The sequence below is a fragment of the Triplophysa dalaica genome, chromosome 15 (assembly GCF_015846415.1).
Source record: "Triplophysa dalaica isolate WHDGS20190420 chromosome 15, ASM1584641v1, whole genome shotgun sequence".
NCBI lineage: Eukaryota > Metazoa > Chordata > Actinopteri > Cypriniformes > Nemacheilidae > Triplophysa > Triplophysa dalaica.
In genome coordinates, this window is record NC_079556.1 from 8,794,734 (window position 1) to 8,815,977 (window position 21,244).

At 42.6% G+C, this 21,244-nt stretch overlaps 1 protein-coding gene across 1 annotated transcript in view; it reads left to right on the forward strand.

Annotated features, from left to right (window-relative positions):
* pacrg (PARK2 co-regulated) overlaps window positions 1–21,244 on the forward strand; it is a 95,414-nt gene that overhangs the window by 37,156 nt on the left and 37,014 nt on the right. The window contains exon 3 of the mRNA XM_056767083.1: window positions 16,453–16,624. Coding sequence (XP_056623061.1) covers window positions 16,453–16,624 — 172 coding nt within the window. The remainder of the gene's footprint in view (window positions 1–16,452; window positions 16,625–21,244) is intronic.

Consider the following 21,244-nt stretch of genomic DNA (forward strand, 5'->3'; position numbering starts at 1 on the left):
TTACTCCTGTTGTTTGTCTGCATGCCTGTGACAGAACACAACCTCATTTCTGTATCATTTCTGTATTGTCATGCACACATCTGAGTGTTAGGAGTCAAGGCTTGTCTTCTAAAAACCTTTATAAATATTCATGCACTGTTCTTTTAGATGTGAGTGTAAACACTGCTGGCTGCGAGTCTGCTTGTGAGCCGGGTTTGTTATTGCAGAGGACATTTTTAATTTCATGCTTTTGGTCTGTCAGCCCTGTTTCCCAATTCCCAATGTGACTTCCCAATTCCCACTGAGAAGCTTTTTTAAACTTTACAACACCCCTCTCCACACAACACCGGTGTTCCACAAATGGCCCTAATCTTTTATGCAACTTTTAAGTCTTCAAATGGCTAATGTTAAACTGTGGGCCTCTGTGTCCTGCCATCATTGGATTTGGCATTCTGGATTTAGCAATGCAGCCTTAATGCGGTTTTTGAAGTTGTTTAGAAACGGACACAGAATAACACTGTAACACTGACAGCATGTAGCCAGCTTTCTGGAAAGACATTTTCTCTCTTTTCATCTCTAGATGTCTATCTCTTAAAGATTGAAAGACAAAGGGGAACAGATAGAGATTGAGGGGGTTCATTCAAACATGTATGTGTTGTTGTCATTGCTGTAGGAATTCAACATTGGTTGAAGAGGATATACTATGCTACTCAGTGGTGGTTAAGAGCTGTTTGGTTACAAGCATTCTTCCAAATATCTTTCTCTGTGTTGATCAGAACAAAGACATTTATGCAGATTTGGAACAACTTGAGGGTGAGAAATAAAAGTTTATTAGCTATCAGCATTTTGTTGAAGAAAAGATACTTAAGTCTTGATTTACCTGATTTACATGGTTTATAAAAGCACTCTACTGGTTTAAGAATAGGGAACTGAAGAAACAACACAAAAACATACAAGATCAGAACACATATGCGACACAGAGAGCTACAGTGATGAAAACACAGGCTTTGAAAGTGCTGTTCTCTCTCACCTGTACAAAACCACTCTATGCCTTCAAACCGCCGCTTGAACATGCCACGCCTCATATCTGCTGAAAGGGTGAAGGAGTCAAGCTCTCCTGTGAAAGGAGGTGTGTGCACACACACATAAACACCATCAGCAGCAGTAATAACTTTAAATTTGTATGACTCCCTGTGAGCAATATAGCAGTACCATTACAGATCAGTTCTATAAAGAGAACTCTCCGTACGTCTTGTAGAGCAAAAGAGAGAGAGAGCGAGTGTGAGGGTAAATGAATATGATAAGGAAGGTGTATGGGAGGCGTATGTGGGTACATTAAGGTGTCAGAGCCGGCGCGTATGGCCTCTGGCTAACCACTAACGCTTTCATGTGAGAGCTTAACATGAGAGGAGATGAGCTTCACCTGCAGTGCGATGCAAAGTCAAGACTCACGCTTTTCACTGAAATGCTGATTAATGGCTGCTCACCTGACACGTTTTTGTGCCCATCCCTGTGTTTAAGGGTGACCAGATCTGTCCTCATTTGCCTTCATATTTTGGGCCTTGAGATTGGTCTCGGAACAAAGGTGTCAGAACATTGGGGACTACAATCTGTACAAAGTCCCAAAGCTCTGTTTCAATATATAGCCACCTACGTAGGCAGTATTTTAAAGGTTGCTTGTAAGGTGAGAAGATTCCTTCTTTTGTCAACATCTAGGCCAACAATACAGGTTGAAAAACAATCCCCAGAAGTAAACAAAATGTGTCAAAAGCTGCTTTTGAAGACATTGTCCAATACAAAAGGAAAATGCTTTATTTTGATGACTTAAAAAAAAGCAGAAGGCTGTATTTTCTTTCCTTTTAGATAGCTTGTTAAACCGGTGTATGTGTGTTTTTGTGTGCTCTGGATTGAATACTTTCAGATTTACAAGCATTTGGATCGTAAACTCTTCCTGTCTACTTGATTTTATTGCTTTGCTGCCGTCAGCTGTATGGTTTTAGCTTGTTTATTGCTGATAGTGGACTAATCATATCCAAATGACCAAGTCATCAAAGCTTGCCTGACCATGCAGCTTATCAAAAGTGCCATTTTACGGTTGAAGGCGCAGGAATTGCTCCCCGTTGGGAGATTTTGTTCATCTGCATTTTAGTGTACTTGAGATGTTAGCCATGTTGCTTAATTATTGCTCTGTCTCGGTTCCACTACACGACGCGCCTTAAAGCGCATTCATCCTTCACATTCTTTCAATTAACATAAAGTTACTATTAAATGCTCTCATATATTGGTGTTGTTTTATGTCGTTGTCTCCCAGATTTCTTTGATGTTCTCTCCGCTTGTGTGTTTGTTTGCACTTTTAAGTGATAATTTTTCCACTGCCAGCGCTATGAATAAAGATCTGTGATAATAATGAGTTACGGTTGTGGCAGCCATTAGTATACTGGCAGTGTGCGAAATGGTAGTCTTTCACAATCACATGCAGCCATCTGTGGATCTCTAGTGCATACAGTATCCAGACACGTACACACTGTGGAAAGGAAGAGAATGATTTTATGTGGAATGGTTTTCATGTCTCGTGCTGCAGAGCTACTGGATCTATCGTGGCTACAGATAGAAACTCTGCACCAAAATTCAGTGAGCTGCCTATGGGGACAGCATTTTTATGTTACAGACCGTGCGTTCAACTGAACGCATCTTTGCGTCTAAAATCATGAGATGCAGCGCTCAGGAATGTTTTACAAAAAAAAACAGAACAGGTCTCGAAATACAATAACAGAAATATCACAAGTTGCCATGCCAACTTGCTACTGTAAACAAAAGCTTGCAACACTTGTCCCGCCTCCAGGGTCTCCTGATTGGTTAGCTGTTCTGAAATTGACATTGATGAGTGCATGTAAAAGTTGAATTTGGCATGCCGTCTTAAAAACGTTGCACAAGTTGCTGCAAAAGATGCAAACTTTATGAGTTAAATACTTCTGTCTTGCTTGTTTTGCATCGATAAACAATGGAAAAGTAGCACCTTAGAATTATAATTTTTTCAACATTTGTGTGAACAGCCCCTCATTCAGGACATAACCTTGTTTGGACAATATTCTAAAGCAGTATTCATATGTTTAGGAGACTGCAATTCCAAAATGCACTGTACCAAGCCCTGTAAAAAAATAACTATATTAAGTAGAGAAATACTGATTATCCCAAATTAGTAATTCAGCATTTTAAAGTATTGATCAAAACTTGTTCAAATCTAATACAAAATTGATTTGAATTGTTTTACCCTATATTTATAAATGTGTTACTAAATAACTATACAGTATATACAGAAAGGTGCCAAGCTTTGTGACTGACATTTAAATCATAGGTGTCCCCAAGAAGTCTACTGCTTTATAACAAAGCTGCGTAGTGTAATAAAGGGATAGTTCACCCCAAAATGAAAATTCTGTCATCATTTATCCATCCTCTTGAATAGATTTCAAACCTGTGTGACTTTCTTCTGCAGAACACAAAAGAAGATACTTTGAAGAACGTAATCGAGCAATGATGGTACCCATTCTACAGACATAAAACCAACATTCTACTAACTATCTACTTTTGTGTTCCGCAAGAGAAAGAAAGTCATTTAGGTTTGAATGACAAGAGCGTGAGTAAATGATGACGGAATTTTATGAACTATTATAAACTATTATAGAGAGGTGGCTTACTTACTTAGTCCATTGTTTTCTGAATTGTACCCATAAAGAACAAAAAAGCCACAATTCTAAACTTGAGGTAATAAAAGCATAAAAAGCAAAGGCTGCACATGATGAATGCCAACAGCTCTGCTCTTAAAATATGGGTAGGTTATTTTAATAAGACAGATTTAATTCAAGGTGTTGTGGGGGGGGTTGGGTGTTTGGGCAATTCGTCAAGCTTGTGTAATTTGCTTCTGTATTTATGGTCCCCAGTCTTTATTGTTGAGCTGAGCAGCAATAATATCATGAGTGTATGAGAGCACATTCAGTGTATTTACAGAAGCCCGCCTTTCCCAGACACATTCACAATCTGATTAATTAGCCCAGCAACAAACACGCCTGCTTCCTTTAACCCTAGTTCATACTTATCGCTTCTGACGCCCCGCTGAGCTGTTTTTAATGCAGGCATCCCTGTGGGCCATCCCTCATTCTCTCTCTCTCTCATTCCCTCCCTCCCTCTCTCTGTCTTTCTCAGTCCTGAAGCTTGAACCCCTGATCAAGCACATGTTTTGGCATTAAAGCAGTTCTCCTAAAAATGCCATAATTTGCTCGCACACTGTTTATTTAAAAAAAGCTATGCGTTTTTTCCCTTTGAAGCAGAGCAGCCGCCTGAATTTTTAAAGAATGTTTGTGCTGTTTTCCATTCATTTTATTCTTTTGACTTGCATCTATTTGAAATCTAGGTTGTTGATTACATATGAATACAACTGGCATATGTTAATGTTCTTGTTTTAATATTATTAATCATGGCAAATATAAAACTAGTTATAAAATGAAGAATAAACGTATGATTTACGTAAATTAGCAGTAAAGCCTGTATTTTAATCAAGTTCTTTTTGTTTAGAATGCATATTGTTCCTGCCAGCTGTAATGGTACTAAAAGTGAAAACAAATCAGTTTTATTACTTAATAATCAGGTGTTTTCAATATTACGATACAGTTCTCAATGGAAATATTTCTCTTATTGCGCACGTTAAGGATTTTTTATATTACAATATAGGATATGTGGTAAGAACATGAGTGAAAAAAAGCTCAAATCCCCCCGGTGTCCCCCTAGACATCTGATAAGTTAGGACATAATTTATTGACCTGGTTCCCCTTCTCTACCCTCACCTCTGACCTTTATATCTTTTCTCTACATTACTAGAGCAATGAAATCCAATAGATGATCAAAAGTCGGATAGTCAGAGAGAGAGAAATGGAGGTATAACAGCATTATGCGTGTGTCACTGGGTGCCAGCACACACATTGAGAGCTTTATGTGGCGTTGAGGAAGAGAGACCAAATCTCTTACTATTCCACGGACTGTAACAACCAGACAGATTTTAGATCATATCATAAATGTGCTCATGATCACCTGCAGAATCAGACTTATCATTGCTGGAGTGGTGCTTGTATGATTGGTCTATTCATTGTTAATTATTGAAAGACATTGCTTGATGTGTTTTGTTTCTTTTTTGTGTAAAAACCTTGTGCGCACCAAGCCAACAGTGAAATACTGTACCGGTCAAATGTTTGGAAATGCTTGGCTGTAATGTTTCTAATGGTTTAATGGTGTAATATTGCAAATTCTAGGAAAAGGATGGCAACCTTGAGGATGCCAAATATAACGTAGTTTTGATTTATTTAAGATGCTTTTATTTGCAACATAATTCTCACAGTTACAATTATGCTACTCTATAGTTCTAATGAGTTTACTATTATTCTAAAAGTGCTTCCAAACTTTTCACTGGTAGTGTACAGCTGACAGAGTGTTCCCACTGAACGCGACATGCATGAATGAATCGCGCTATCTGTGCATAGTTGGATGCTTGAACATTTTGAGTTTACTCGCTTCTCTACAGACGCATATTTGCGTCATGGGAGGGGCTTCTGCCAGGCGGCTCCAGTCTCGCACATTTATATAAATATAAAGAGCGTTTTTTTACAATGTAACAGATTGTCCGACCTCCTCATTCACTTTTTTACAAGCAAGATCCGTTTTATTTCTGTTTCGATAAAAGCAAGATGTATCGTACAGCTCTGAGTATCCAAATACAGCAAAGATGATTTTGTCCTCCTTTGTTGTTTTGGAATTCACGTCACTGATACTAGAACAAGCTCCTGATTGGCTAACGCGGCAGGAATTTTCACCAAAGTTCAGATTTTTAAACTTGCGCGATTCGAAACGCCCGAAACATACAATTCGTGCTGCAGGATGTCCTATTGCGTCTTTGCAATGACTTAACACGTAAATCACTCGGGCTTCATTCGCGTTCGGTGGGAACACAACATGAGAGTTTGTCTTAAGCACTAACACAAACAAGCATCAGTCACCTTCTCTGACTACGATTTAATTAAAAAAAACCTTTCAAAACAGCCTAGAGAGATTAAGAGGAGAGATAGAGAGACAAAAAAGAGGGTGTTTGAAAAAAGCAATATTAAGATCAGCTGAGTGTGTCAATTCTGCCCTGAGCACCGCGGTGGTCACCAGACCGTCGCCAGGCTTTGTATGACCAATCTGGAGTAGTACAAGAGCAGGATCCTCTGCAGAGTCTGCCTGCAGCTGCAGTCTCACTCATCTGCTCATTAAAACCGCTATACTTAATTGTGGCTTTTTTCAAGTGGTCAGGCTAAAGGAGAGTTCATACTGACACCGGTTCGAAGCGGAACTCATTCATTTTCAATGAGAGCTGGCGGCCACGAGCGACCATTTGCGATGCTACTGACACATGTACGCTACAAATCAGCTACAAATTGGAACTTTATGCAAATGAGGCAGCAAAAGTGATCCACTCAGGGTACAGTCAGGACTGTAAATGTTAGCGTTAGCAATTTCCCTGTTCATTATGATTTATCTTTGCTTACAGACTGGGATATAAGAAAAAATGATAGGTGGGTGTGGTGTGGCATTCGAAACGAGTTTCACTCAAGCATTGATAATTCTCAATCCTGTTCATGACATAATGCATGATGCACTGATGCAGTGCACACACAATGGCTTCTTCAGGATTTGAATACACAATCTAGAGTAGTGGCAAGAATCTTATACCCTGTTAAATTTGAATGACATCTTATTTTTTACAGGCAATACCCGTATGTGATCAGATTTTTAAGAAGCTATGGGGCAGCAACCCACCCATCACATTAGGACATGCGTGCATGAATAGGGAAAGGCAGATATGAATATTTCACAGTTCTTTAATATATACTGTGTATATATATAAGAAGATAGAATAAATGTATGAAATGTTAGCTATTAGAGATCACTGTTTCATCTCTGATGTTATTTACAGATCAAAGTAACCTTAAAAAAGATCATGGAGATATTAATAAAACAGGCTTACAGTTCCGTAATGAGGTTGTTTTGTGTTTAATTGGTCAGCATCAGGCTCTGTTTAATGAGTCTCATAGCTGTCGTTAATGGCAGCGGGATGTATTTGAACCGTGAGCATCATGAATGAGAGCACCTGGGAGCAGATTGGCCGTTTCGCTCACCGCCCTTTTTACTAGATGGTTTAGTCAAATCTACCAGTCAGTTTCAAGTGTTTAAATTTTAAAGTCTCATAAAGTGCCCAACATGAAGGCCACACAGCATTTTGATTTAATAATGAATGAAGGCAATCAGATCAGCATGTGTAATGGGTTCGGCCGGAGTCCCGGGGCGCTCCTGATCTGGGACTTATTAAGAACATTCTCACAGGGAGAGAACAGAACTGATAACTCAGTATACTTGTGTAACCTTGAGCATTAAACCTGCCACTGAGGGAATTAAGTGTGAACCGCTAAAGTCTGCTGAACTCCACATGGCTTATGTCATAGCCTCGGCTATTTTTGTTGTGTGTTTCTAATGTACTAATTTGTTATGAAGTGACATTTATTTTATTTATGGTTCTGTTCAAATGATTTCTAACCATAGCAATGTAAATTGCATACAATTATCTATCAAGTAGCTCAGGTCAAGCACAGTGCGGTACTTTGGACAAAATAAGTTAGTATAATTTATAGTAACGTGTAATGCTCCAAAAGGGACACAACTAAATATTACAGATTTTAAAATGGGATTATAAGTGAATATGCCTTAATTCAATGAATCAATTTCTTAAAATAGTCATATTTGTTAAACACAATCTCAGTTTAAAAACGTAATTGTTTTACGATGTGGTACAATGTACGAAATCATACAAATAAGCCACCCCATAAAATATTTACGAATTTCCTCCGCTGTTGAAATCAGGTAAAAAATATATGTCAGGAAACGCAATTCTGCGCAATATTTGAGTGTCCAAGGATACCTGGTTCCTATGTAATTCGTAAGGATCACTGACTAGTCTATCTGCTTTTAATTTCAGCAGATAATGGACCTTTTTCACAAGCCTACATGTGATGACGCAGTCAACGGTCATCAGCATTCCAAATTAAGTTTTTTATATATATCTTTTTTTAAATGTATGAACTTTAAATACTATACTTTGTATTATATTAACTTTGCATCAAATTACAAAAAAAACTTTCACGTTAATGCAAGGGTGTTTCTTATACAGTGTGACTAGTGTATAGTTGGTTTCGCTGAAATCCCAATGCTTCAGATCCTCTGTTCTTGGTAAGCAAGACAGAATTCTACCTGTCAAGTCAAGGCACCTCAGAAGCATTTACTTTGTTGTACAGATGTGTTTGTGTCAGCAGACTGAGTGATGTAATCTGATTATGTGTCTGACAGATCTGATGAGGACATTTAGTCACCACTAAATATTGTAGTCAGACGTTTTCCATCTTTCTTTAATTTTTATTCTTTTTTTATGATTCTCTCCCAGGGATCCAATGCGCCCCTCCACACAAATCTGAGATAGTACTGCATGTATCCATGGATGAGGCAATCCCATAATGCAATGCAACTCAAGATAAATTCCAAATGATTCCGTATTTGTGCATTCTGCATATTTTTATGTACAAATATTGATCTATTGGCTTAATGTTAACATAAAACTCTTTAAAGCCGCAGCAATCCAGGCCCCTATGCAGAGTGCAACTGCCTTTGTATGTCACCACTTCACGTCACCGCTGCCTATGAAGAGACTTCCAAATTTGTTTTAAAACTTATGATGTTTCTTGATGATAACAATGCTCCCTTAGAAGGCAGCTGCCTACTACATGTAGGCATCTCACTGTGTCTTTTGTAATTCAGCGCGGAACAGCATGAAACCCAGAACTACTTGTATTTGTTTGACAAAGGCATTCAATGTCGGTGATTAAAACCCTTTGACTGCTTTCTAATTATTGTCCAGGGATCGCTTTTCTTTTCGCTTGTTCTTTCTCACATTGCTGATTGATTTGGAGAGGTTTCAGCAATGAAGTGAGGTTAAGTGCTGTTATTGAATATATCTACGTGGCAGGAATTTGTAAAGAACCGAGTAAACAAAACATTCATCATTTAAGTAGCCATTTCTATTATGCTGATTTTTTTATTATTTGAAAAAGTGCAAGGCACATTTATAGAAAAACAAATATTTGAGACTTGAAAGGATTCATCATCCAGCACGCTCTTTCATATGCTCACAGACAAGCCTTTACTGTGAATACTGTAAACATTTATGCATACAAAGAAGTAGAGAAAATTGCCTCCGATTCAATATGTTCTTCAATTATCATGTGTAATAGGCTGTGAAATCCTCATATCTATGCAGTCACTTGGAAAGGCAACAGAAATGGTCTGAGCACTTAGCCTAGATTCTCTGCCCTCGGCGTGCTATTGACAGACAGCCCGGTCTCTGATGCACACATAGAATATCTGCAATATTTCATTCAATGGCCTCACAAAGATTTTCATACCTTCTGATTAACTCTCTTTCATTTTTCCATTTCTGCGAATCTCTCCTTAAACTCAAGAGGGAAAAACATATTTTCCTACATTTTTCTTGCCATACGTCATCCTCTTAAATACACACAGGATTGCGCAATGCCCTCAGTTTAAATAAAGATGTTTGAGGTTAGATTTTTACCTTTCCCAGTCATTACTAATAACGCTTTCAAACTTGACTTGTCTGCAGTGATGCTATATGTCCTCGGATTACCCAAATGAGTAATAACAGCTCCAGAATCTGGTATGGGCGATATAGGCAGTTGCCCCAAAGGTTTTAGTTTCTCTCTCCACTCTTCTATCATTTATCTAAGCCAGTTTTACAGTGTTTTTTGCATTTTGAGGGTACAGGTACCTTTTCGGTGCTACTGATTCATATACTTCCTCGTCACATAAGCTGCTATCTAAAGGCACCACATAAATCGCACTGGGGGTCTTCCTATTAAAAAGTTTCTTCTAAAATCTGTTAGAAGCCAGTTGAGGTCAAATTCATCAAATAATTAAATAAATAGCACCGTTACTTGGGGAATACAATTTGTAGTCGTTTACTTTATTTTATATATATTTACATTTACATTTATGCATTTGGCAGACGCTTTTATCCGAAGCGACTTATATTGCATTATCCTATACATTTAACATAGGTATTTGCAATCCCCTGGGATCGAACCCACAACCTTGCATTGTAAACGTGCTCTTACCACTGAGCTACAGGAGAGCTAATATATATTTTTGCAAATATACCGCACACAGCACATTGCATACTTAATTTTTTCCTTTTGGGGTGTGGGTTCATGCCTGATCTTGATATTAAAACTATGTGAGTCAAGACCGCTTCTGACCAGCTCATCTAGAACATTTTGCAGAATGTATACAGTGGTCCAGAAGCACTTCCTGTTTTTCTTTTTCATATTTACTGTATTTTTTTTCTATTTAACATGCATAATTTTGTCTTCATTTAACATTTGTATTCAGTTCTAAATGTTTCTTTCATTAGGTTTTGTTCAAACATTTGTGTTGTGTTAAAAAGCTGAAACAGTAAGTGCTTCTAGACTAGTGTTTACATTTTGCAAAATGCACTATAGACCACTTCCACTTTCAGATTTTTAACACAGCACAAATACTTGAACAAAATATAACCAACAGAACATTTATAACCAAATCAAAATTGATTTTATTATATATGAAAGATAAAAAATAATAACATTAAATAATAAGAAGACTGGAAATGCTTCTGGACCAGTTTTGACATCTTTGAAGTGGTCTATGCTGTAGAAGTAATTCTTTATATTCTTCAATTAGTAAATCTCTCTTTAATTATTCTCTGTATCTCTCTCGGTCTCCTTTCTCTGCTGACTGTTTTTAGTGCCTGAAGAACAGACACTTAAAGAAATAGAACAAGAAATAAAAACTGTGTCTATGTATTGTGGGTAAATGCATGTTACAGAGGTGAGTCGGCACGATCTATTTGTGCCCGCAGCTTTTGTAATAAAACCCATGAGAGACAAGCCTGCACACTTTGTTTCCTAACATTACCTGTCAACTCTCACGCCCCCACGGCAGCGGCTCCATCAGTGTTTTTCAGAACCAATGGCATCAGAACCGATGTGTGTCGGTGGTCTCTACTGATGTTAGCTTAAGTACTAGAGTGCATTTGTTTGGTGAGGGCTGAGTCACACAGCCTCACTGTTATCTAGTGTACAATATCTACAAAAAGCTTTGCATTTTTTTACCTTAGTGGACTGAAGGTGCAAACTGTTTTGTTATGTTTCTATGGTATTATAATCTTATACAGTAGACTTTTGCTTAAAGAAAGATGTCATGTTATAGCTGTGTAAATCAATGATGTCAATCAACAGTTTGATAAATTACCTAATAACCACATGCCCCCTCATAATTTTGGGGATATTGTTATACCACCATGGTTTGTGAATAAAATAGGCCTAAGTATGAAAAGGTAGCTTTTGAAAAAGATATTATGAATTAATTTGAAATGTAAGAATTTTAGAAGGAATTCTCAATTAATTTGATTCAAATTCTAAATGGGGCACAATCCTGTCAGCATCATCATGCCCAAATGACAACTTTTTGATCAAATCCAATTTTATCTGCTCATTGAGCTTCATTCATGAAATACAAGCAGAACAAATTTCTGTGCAAGTTGTTGGTATCAATCTTCCATCAAATCGCTGCATTGAATTGAATACAATGAAAAATTGTTTCACGAACGATTTACACACAAATTTACCTAAGAATGGATTCCTGAAGCATTAAAATAAATTGGTTCTGCTCTTGTTTCATGAATAAAGACGTTTATGTTCCAGAAGGGCTTTTGTTTCTGACACTGTTCAGAATATATGTGGATATAGTGTTTCGTGTTATGATTCTGCCCCATCATGTCATGTTTCTCTTGATCTAGTGGCAAGATCATGACAGAGCCTCGTGTTTTGTGTGGAGAGACGCAATTTGGCACTTATGGCCTTCCATACTCTCCGTTCTCGTCTTTGTCCCCGCTCCCTTGTTTTCTCATTATTGCTTGTTAATGATTTCATGCCCTGCACCTGTTCCCCTCTTGATTTGATCCCTTTATAATGCCCCTGTGTTTTCTGTCCTGTGCTGGTTCATTGTGATTTGTGTGGTGAGTTCCTGTGCCTTGTCAAGTCTTGTTTAGTTATTTGTCGTATTGTCATATGTCAAATTTAGTCTTTTTTGGTGTAGTTAGTCTTAGGTCTGTCTTGTCATCTTATTATATTCCCCTGTTTTTGTTTTGTATTTTTTTTTAAAGTCTTGCCTTACCCACTGTCTGCACGTGGGTCCTCTGTCCTTTTCCCCCTCACCGATCATGACATTATAGCATGTTAACAGTACTGTACTTTGGATACTGTACATGGGTTTGCAGAATCTTAACCGTCACACGTCCTACAGTAAGTGTATTCGATGTGCGCCTGCATGACAGCTGGTGATATTTATCACGACAATCCCAGATAAAATGAGTGATTTCCTGGCAGAATGAGGGTTTTATACACTCTTTCCGATCATACTAGAAACAAACTCCTCCACTCTGTACAGTTTTCACTGTAGAGAAAAGATGTCAAGGTATTTTCCTCCCTCTCTAGTCCACTGAAATGCAGTGACATATTTCACTTGTACTGGTCACAGTCTTATAGCCAGGACGGTGCTTTGAGCATATACCTCCTCTTACACATGGAAGGCCAATTTTAAACTGTCATAATGTGTGTCGAGGGTGTCAAACCTGCTGTCCAGAATGAGATTTGTGTAGTTCTCGTTGACACCATGTCTGTGTTGCGTTTTCCAGTTTTGTCTTATTTGTCCTGTGCAGTCACTTAAAGTCCTTTGCCTCTCTTTGTGGTCATCCTATTTGTTGTGACTCTGGTATTTCACTCTTCCACGTGATGGGATAAAATCAAGCGACCACTCTGGTTGTTCATCTTCACAATAGCCGCCACAGGGTTGCCCGGTTTCCCCTGAGGAGTCTTTGTGCTGGGCATGCTTGGAGGAATGTGCTTCAGGCATTCGCATCAAGCCTAACCGTATGCCTCCTGGTACCTCACCTCAATGCCTGCTGGCATATTCTCTGCCGACAGTTAAGTTTAGAACTGACTCCGTCCCATTTTAGCAAAATAAGTTTGCCTTACCCTGCCTCAGCTCTACCTGCCCAATCTGTCAGGCATTTAGGGTTTCGGCAACACCGCTCACGGGCAGTTACAGTTTTAATGGCTTCCAAAAGGATCATAATTGCAAGCATTCGACAGAAAGTCTTTCAGCGAGACCAGCACTTTTCATGTTTCACTGACTCCTTATTTGCCTTCTTTACTACACCTGTACTTTTTGTGCCCGCTTATTTGCTACTGAAATCTTTTGCTGTCGTCATAGCGACTGATTCACTGCTTTAAACAAGCTGAAGGGTGAATCTGGGCCCTGCCTTGCTGGCCCCCTCATGAACAAAAAGTTTTAGTTATTCTACTTTTATACATAAGTGACAGGCATTAAATTAAAGGCACAGTTGAAATGTGGAAATTCTGTCTTCATATACTCACCACCCCCGAGTTGTTCTAAATCTGTATAAATGTCTTTGTTCTGATGAACACTGAGAAAGATTTTTGGAAGAATGCAGTTCTCGGCCACCGTTGACGACCATAGTAGGAAAAATTGCTTTAAAATCTCCTTGTTCTATTTAACACTGAAGATATTTTGACATTCTGACATTATTCCGAATATCTTTCTCTGTGTTCATCTCTTTCTGCAGTTTATATGTCACTGACGCAGCATGCGTGATGCTCCTCATATTTCTTTGTTTTGATGAATAATTTGTCTTCCCTTTAACATCTCCAGCCGCTCTAAATCAATATGTTGCACAAATAGTGTGACGGACGTAAGATTTATCAGAGTGGTTGGGATGCAGAATTACCCTTTGAAAAGACAGGAGTCACACACACATACAGATATATGGAGTGGTCTTTTAATGAGATTAAAGGAACATCGAGTTTCATTAGGTTAAAAGGAGTTTTATGGCCATTGTGACAAACTGCTATTAGCATCAGTTGTGCTTTATCAAACGTGCAATAGATCTTTCTAGGGTAGAACTTGAGGTTGGGTTTGATACAAAAGGAGAGCTTGGATGAGAATACTAAAAAAGGATATAAAATGACAACATATTCATCCCTTAGATTTTTTTTAAAGGGGTTGTGCAAAAGCGTTTCATGCATTCTGACTTCTTTATAATGTTAAACTTGCTGGCTTCTCACGCTTGACATGGGCAACTTGTCAGAAAACGCATGGACGTATGATGTACTGTAGTATTCCTGTGCTCGATACACTCCCCGAAGGGTTCGTATAGGTTTCGGAAAGTTTTTTTAACATGAAATTCTCCTACGTAACAACTTTTCTTAGTTTCTCCCGCTGAATTCACAGTAACTGGTAAGGAGGTATTCAATAAAAATCCACATGTGGGTGTTTGTGCTCGTGTACAATACAGTCTTGTAGACTTCCTTTGTAGATAACCGCTCTGCTCTATCTTTATCTCTCTCTCTCTCTCTCTCTCTCTCTCACACACACACACACACACAAACACACACATCGTATCTAATTGATTAATGCTACAGGCAGAGAGTCTATCCCACAGACATCACCCCAGTGATGTGAGACATCTGTCTGTGTTTTGCTGCATCTCTTCTTGCTCTTCATGTTCAAATCCCTCTATACCGTTGTGTGTGTGCAATAAGGAAAATAAACGGAGAGAAAGAGATAGTATTCTCTCTACAGCACACTGCACATATTTGCTTTTCTATTTGAGTCTTGCTGTATGACTCACCAACCTGATCTTGACCGTGTCCGTAAAGGTCAAGGTTAGCCAGTAAATTGGCTCTAAGCAATCAACCCTCTTGCTAAGCTTTCACTGTGCTTTCATCTCTTTGGAGGGTTTGATGAGGTCTAGCCACTTTCAAGCCCCGAGCTTCAAGTATCTGTGACGCAGCAACTACAAAGATCAGTTATAGAGGAGTCATGTGAAACATGCACACACAAACAAACTTAGGCAATTCCCCCACTGAAAAATAATGGAAAAGGATGCAAAAACAGGCATACTGTGAACATAACATTGTGACACCTTGCAAAATTAATGAGAAAATGCCGTAGGCTTTTTACACAAATCTGGTTATTTTACAAATTGGCGTCCCATGTTTTTTAAAAAGTAGTTTTTACTTTTTTTGTGAAAGATGCCGACAAAAAAAGTAAAACAATTTTAACCCTTTAAAGTGGAACAAGTATTTTAAATTTTCAAACTTACTTCCAGTTAGGTAATGTTTACTCCATTCATCAAGCACCATGCAGTCAAACCTGTATCGTGTGAATTAGTTTTAGAAAACATGTTCAAACAAGTTTCCATATATGTACAACCATTATTTGGTCCCAAACCAGCAAACCTGTGACACAATCTAGTTATTTTTCTACTAGTTCAATAAATCTGTCTATTTATTAGATAAATCAGGATTTTAATCTTTAGAAATTGTACATTTTGATAACAGATTCACAAAATGTTTAAAGAACATTTTAGAAAGTTTAGATTCACTTACTCACTCATTATTTTTCCATTTTAGAATGATAATGTGATCAGAAAAGCTATCGATTAACCGATGCAGGAATTGGAATAAGGTTGCAATAAAAAAAATCTAAAATACAAAGTAACTGCAGTTCCTATTTATATTGGGCAAATACTGGCAGATTTTTTCAATATCCAGTCGAAGTCATCCATTTCAAAAATAAATTTATTTAAAATTTTAGTTTTGCAGTGAAGAAAATAATATCTTTGCATAATTGTATTTATGTCTACAAAACCACAAACATTTCAGACATTGAACAACCTTGACATCAACAAGTTTGTAAGGTCAAAAGAAACACTTAACTTTAGTGACCCTTAACTTTTGAACAATGGTGTACTCTATGTAAAATAAATATTTTACAATATTTAGATTGACCTCCTAAGGTTAACTAAAAACATTTTCTGAAGGTTAATTATTTATGGCAAGTGGCAGTAGTGTGTTTGTGACTGTTTGTCAATTTCTCAAGGACGGGCTACATGCCTTGTCTATTCATGTCTATTATTGACAGCTGTGAACGTGTGATCCAATAGGAAGTCACATGTTTGAGTGTTCTAAAGTCTTCGGCCACCTGTCCCCCCCGTTCCCCCCCGAAGAATGTATGGCGACATGCCTGGGGCCACTAAAATGGGGGAAGGTTCTTTTGAGGTCCAAAGCTTGTATTAGCATGTGACTAATATAAGGACAGATGCAAACATATGTTTTTATTAAAAGCACCTAAACCCTCCGGCCTTCTAGTTATTTAAAGTAGCTCATACATGACATTGAAAAACTTGTGTATGTGTGTTTTGAACAGGTGGAGATTGAAAAGCTGGACTACCATCACTACCTCCCTCTATTCTTTGACGGTTTATGCGAGACCGTTCACCCATATGAGTTCTTTGCTCGCCAGGGAATCCACGACATGCTGGAACATGGTGGCAGTAAGATTCTTCCTGTTGTCCCACAGCTCATCATACCAAGCAAGAGTGAGTGTCAATAATATAAGGCTAGTTCCCTTTCTGTCGGTCTCTCGACGTTGTGTCGAGAACGACAGATGGGGTTCGCCCTTGAGAACCAATCAACTCTGACTACTATAGAAAAGGCCAATGAAATTTGGCGAATGCAATTTGCATGCCGGGCTCCGCCCCCGGAAATCCGGTATAAAAGGAGGCCGGCGTGCAGCATTCACTTACCTTTTGTTCTTCAGAGCCATCGCTCATGAGTACAACTCAGGATTCAATCCTCTACAACTACACGCTGGTGCTACGACGTGTTACAGCGGATCGTCCCTTCCTGCAGCGACCTTCCCCTGGGCGTCTCGGCGGTTCCGGAGGTGTTAGAGATTTTTTCTAAAAGTCCTTTTCAGGACTGACTGAGCATTCTCCAGCGCGGCATGTCCCGCTGTTCTCTTGGGTGCGGCACCCTCATCGAGGAGGGGGATGGACACGATCGCTGCATTAGGTGTCTGGGCGTCCAGCACACTGAAGCAGCGTTCGTTGACACATCTGCCTGCACTGCGGGCAGATTGTCATTCAGAAGTTGCGGTCACGGGTGGCTGTCTTCCTACGGGAACCAGCCACCATTTCGTCTGCTACCCGGGCTGTGACATCTGTGGCTACGGCCCCGATGACCACCCACGTTAGCAGCGTTAGTGATACGGGGAACTCTGCGAACGTAAACCCGCCAGCCAAGTGCTCACGGGCCGATCGCACCCCGATTCGCTCTTCTGAACGTTCCCCAACCGGCGGTGGCATACCGTCCGGATCCTCACGCACACACTCGGAAACGATGTGTGACGTAGATGAGATGTCGCTCGCAGCATCGGAGGGAGACTGGCATCCGACTCTGCCGAATCCAAACTCCACCCCCAGCGGTCGAGTTCAGGAGGAAGCAGAAGTGATGTCATCCGTGCTAACCCGGGGATGCGTGGTTCCCGAGGTCGGTGCGCGGTGCAAACCGCGCCCACCCCGGGTGCCATGTTTTTCCCGGAGGTGCATGAGGAGCTGTGTAAAACTTGGAACGCTCCACTCACGGACCGTTCCAGTGAAACCAGCTCCGGCTCCCTTACTTCCCTCGATGGTGAGGCAGCCAAGGACTGCGTCGAGATCCCCCGGGTGGAACGTCCGCCTGCGGTGCACCTGTGCCGCGGACGGCTACCACCTGGGGGGGGATCGACCACTCCTACCGTCCAAAGCACGTAAGACTTCGGCATCACTGGTGTCGAAAGCTTGCGATGTTGCGGGCCAGGCTGCCTCCTCTCTCTATGCCTTGGCCATCCTGCAGGTCCGCCAGGCCAGGGCGTTGAGAGGGCTCCACGAGGGTAAGGCCGACCCGGGTATAATGCAGGATCTCCGTGCCACCGCTGACAGCGCTCTACGGGCGACTAAGGCGGCGGCACGGGCCCTGGGTCGGACGATGTCCACGGTAGTGGTCCAGGAGAGACACCCCCGGCTATACCTTGTGCAGAAGAGTGACAGCAAGGAAGTCCGCTTTCTTGATGCACTCATCTCGCAGGGTGGGTTGTTGGTAACACCGTCGAGGACTGCGCTCAGCAGTTTTTTGACGGCGAAGCAGACAGTGGCAATTAACCACATTTTTTTCACGCCGCGACTCGGCCGCCTACAGGCCTCCGAGATCTCACGTGACGTCTGCTTCCCTGCAACCCAGGACCCTTTCGACATCGGCTCCGGTTCCTGTGCCCCCACAGGCGGCACCCCGGAAGCAGAGGTCGAGGGGGAAACCTCCACCCCGTCAGCAACCTCCTCGCGAGAAGGGACACTGACGGGAAGACCCCAGGGAGAACAACATCGGGCCCGAACCTTCACAGCCACGGCTCTGATCGGTCGGTACGGGACGACTCCTGCCTCGTCACCAAAGCCGGGCCCTTGTTAGGGCTTGGCGCCCACTTACTCACTGAGTTTTCTGTTCTCCCCGGGTTTACTTGCAGCCGATCGCACACTCCACTGGACCGTGCTCGGCGAACCGACCTCACACCCTGGCGAGGCGTGAGGTCGTACACATACGACAGCCGTCACCACTCTCAAACCGACAGTGCGTGCCGTTGTCCCGCCAGGCAGGTAAGCAGGCGGAGCAAAAACCTTCCCTCCGGGGACTCCCCGCGACATGGTTAGCTCCGCCAGCCGACGAACCACCCCCCGTGGGAATGATGAAGCAGACCGTCCCCTTGGTCACCCTGTCACAGTCCCTGGGAGCTCGAGAGCTGCCCACACTGTCTCGCTGGCTAATGAGGGCGGTCCGTCTTGGTTACTCGATCCAGTTCGCCAGAGACTCACCCAAGTTTCGGGGCATCATCTCTCCCTCTGTCAGAGGCAGGGACGCCTCCGTACTTCGGGTAGAGGTCACCACCCTTCTGGCAAAACAGGCATCGAGTTCGTCCCTCAAAACCAAGATGTTCAGTGGGTCACCACCCGCACTTCATCGTTCCCAAGAAAGACGGCGGGTTGCCCCCAAAGGCTGCGTACCCTGAACAGAGCACCTTCACAAGCTGCCATTCAGGGTGCTCACACAGAGGCGCGTCCTGACATCTATGAGGTGTCAGGATTGGTTCGTGGCAATCGACCTGAAGGACGCTTACTTTCATGTCTCGATCCTCCTCGACACCGGCCGTTCCCACGGTTCGCGTGCGAGAGGCGGGCATATCAGTACAGAGTCCTCCCTTTCGGTCTGTCCCTGACCGCCCTTTCTCCCTGAGAGGAGGAAGGCGAGCGGGTACTAAACTATCTCAGCGACTGGCCTATCTTGGCACACTCGCGAGATCTGTTATGTACACAAAGGGACCTGGTGCTCCGGCACCTAGGTCGATTGGGACTCCAGGTCAACCAAGAGAGGGGCAAGCTCTCCCCAGTGCAGAGCATCCTCTTTCTCGGTATGGAACTCAGCTCTGTCACCATGTCGGCACACCTGTCCGCAGTTGTGCCCAACCAGTGTTGAACTGTCTGAAATGAACATTTTAGGCAGACAGCGGTCCCCCTGAAACAATTCAGAGGCTCCTGGGACACATGGCGTCCTCGCGGGTTAATACCCCTCGAGTTGATGCACATGACACCGCTCCAACACTGGTTTCAGAGTCGAGTTCCGAGGAGAGCGTGGCACACCGGCAGCAGGCGCATGGTGATGCCGCCCTGCTGCCGACGCACCATAACCCCTAGTCTTTATGACTTTTTCGACGGACTCAGGTCCCTTTGAGCAGGTTATGAGGCAGGTCGTGGTGACGACTGAAGTCTCCCTGTAGGGGTGCGGTGTAGTGTGCAACGGGCACGCAGGTGGGGTCTTGGACGAACCCCCGCCTGCGCTGGCATATCAATTGCCAAGAGTTGTGGGCTATGCTACTTGCACTGAGCAGGCTACGGCCTCTCGTGCGAGACATGCACGTGCTGTTCCGAGGACAGCACTATAGCTGTAGCGAATACAGATCGTCAGGGTGGCGTTCGCACACAGCAGCTAAACACAACTTGCTCGACGCCTCCTCCGGTGGAGTCAACAGGTGACTCGTTCCCTGCAGGCCACACACCCCGGGCAAACTGAACTAGACAGCCGACGTGCTTTCTCGCCAGTTTATGCCTCGTGGAGAGTGGCGACTCCACCCCCGTGCAGTCCAGCTCATTTGGAGGCTGTTCGGGTAGGCCCAGGTAAAACCTGTTCACCTCCCGTAACACCACCATTTGCCCGCTTGATAGTCCCTGCCCTCGGCACGGATATCCTTGCGCACAGCTGGCCGCGGGATGGGCGGAAGCACACCTTCCCCCCCCCAGGAGCCTTCTTGTACAGACTCTGTGCAAGGTCAGGGAGCAGGAGCACCAAGTGTTATTGGTTACACCACACCGGTCTAACCGCACTTGGCCTCAGAGCCGATGCTCTGGACAGCGACTCCCCCTGAACCATTCCCCTGACAGAGGACCTGCTCTCTCAGGGGAAGGACACGTTCTGGCATCCCAGATCAGACCTCTGGAACACCCATTTCTGGTCTCTAGACGGGACGAGAAGATCCTAAGATGGCTACTCCCCCTATACGGCTGAGACCATCACCCAGGCTAGGGCCCCATCTACTAGGCGGTTACACGCCTCTAGACGGTGCCTCTTCTCGTCCTGGTGTCTTTCTCAACGAGAAAGACCCACTGAGGTGCTTGATCAGGATTGTGTTCCCCTCCTCACGAGACTGGAGACTAACATCTCCCTTCCACACTGAAAGTGTATGTAGTCGCTATTGCCACTCATCACGACTCAGTCGGTGGAAAGTTTCTAGGGCAACACGACCTGGTCACCAGGTTCCTAAGCAGCGAGAGGGCGGAATCCGCCTCATCTCCGCTCCATACCCTCTTGGGACCCTAAGTGGTCCTGGGGAGCCTCAGGGCCCCCCAAAGAGCCCCTCGGAGGTTCCGATCTTCCTCATAGAGTAAGACGGCCCTCCTGACGGCGCTCACTTCCTTCAAGAGGGTAGGGGACCACCGAGCATCCTCCGTGTCCCTGGATTGCCTTAAACTCGGCCCTGGAAACTCTCACGTTATCTTGAGACCCAGGCCCGGATGCGTGCCCAAGAAGTTCCCACTACTCCCTCCGGGGCCAAGTGTTGAACTTGCAGGCGCTCC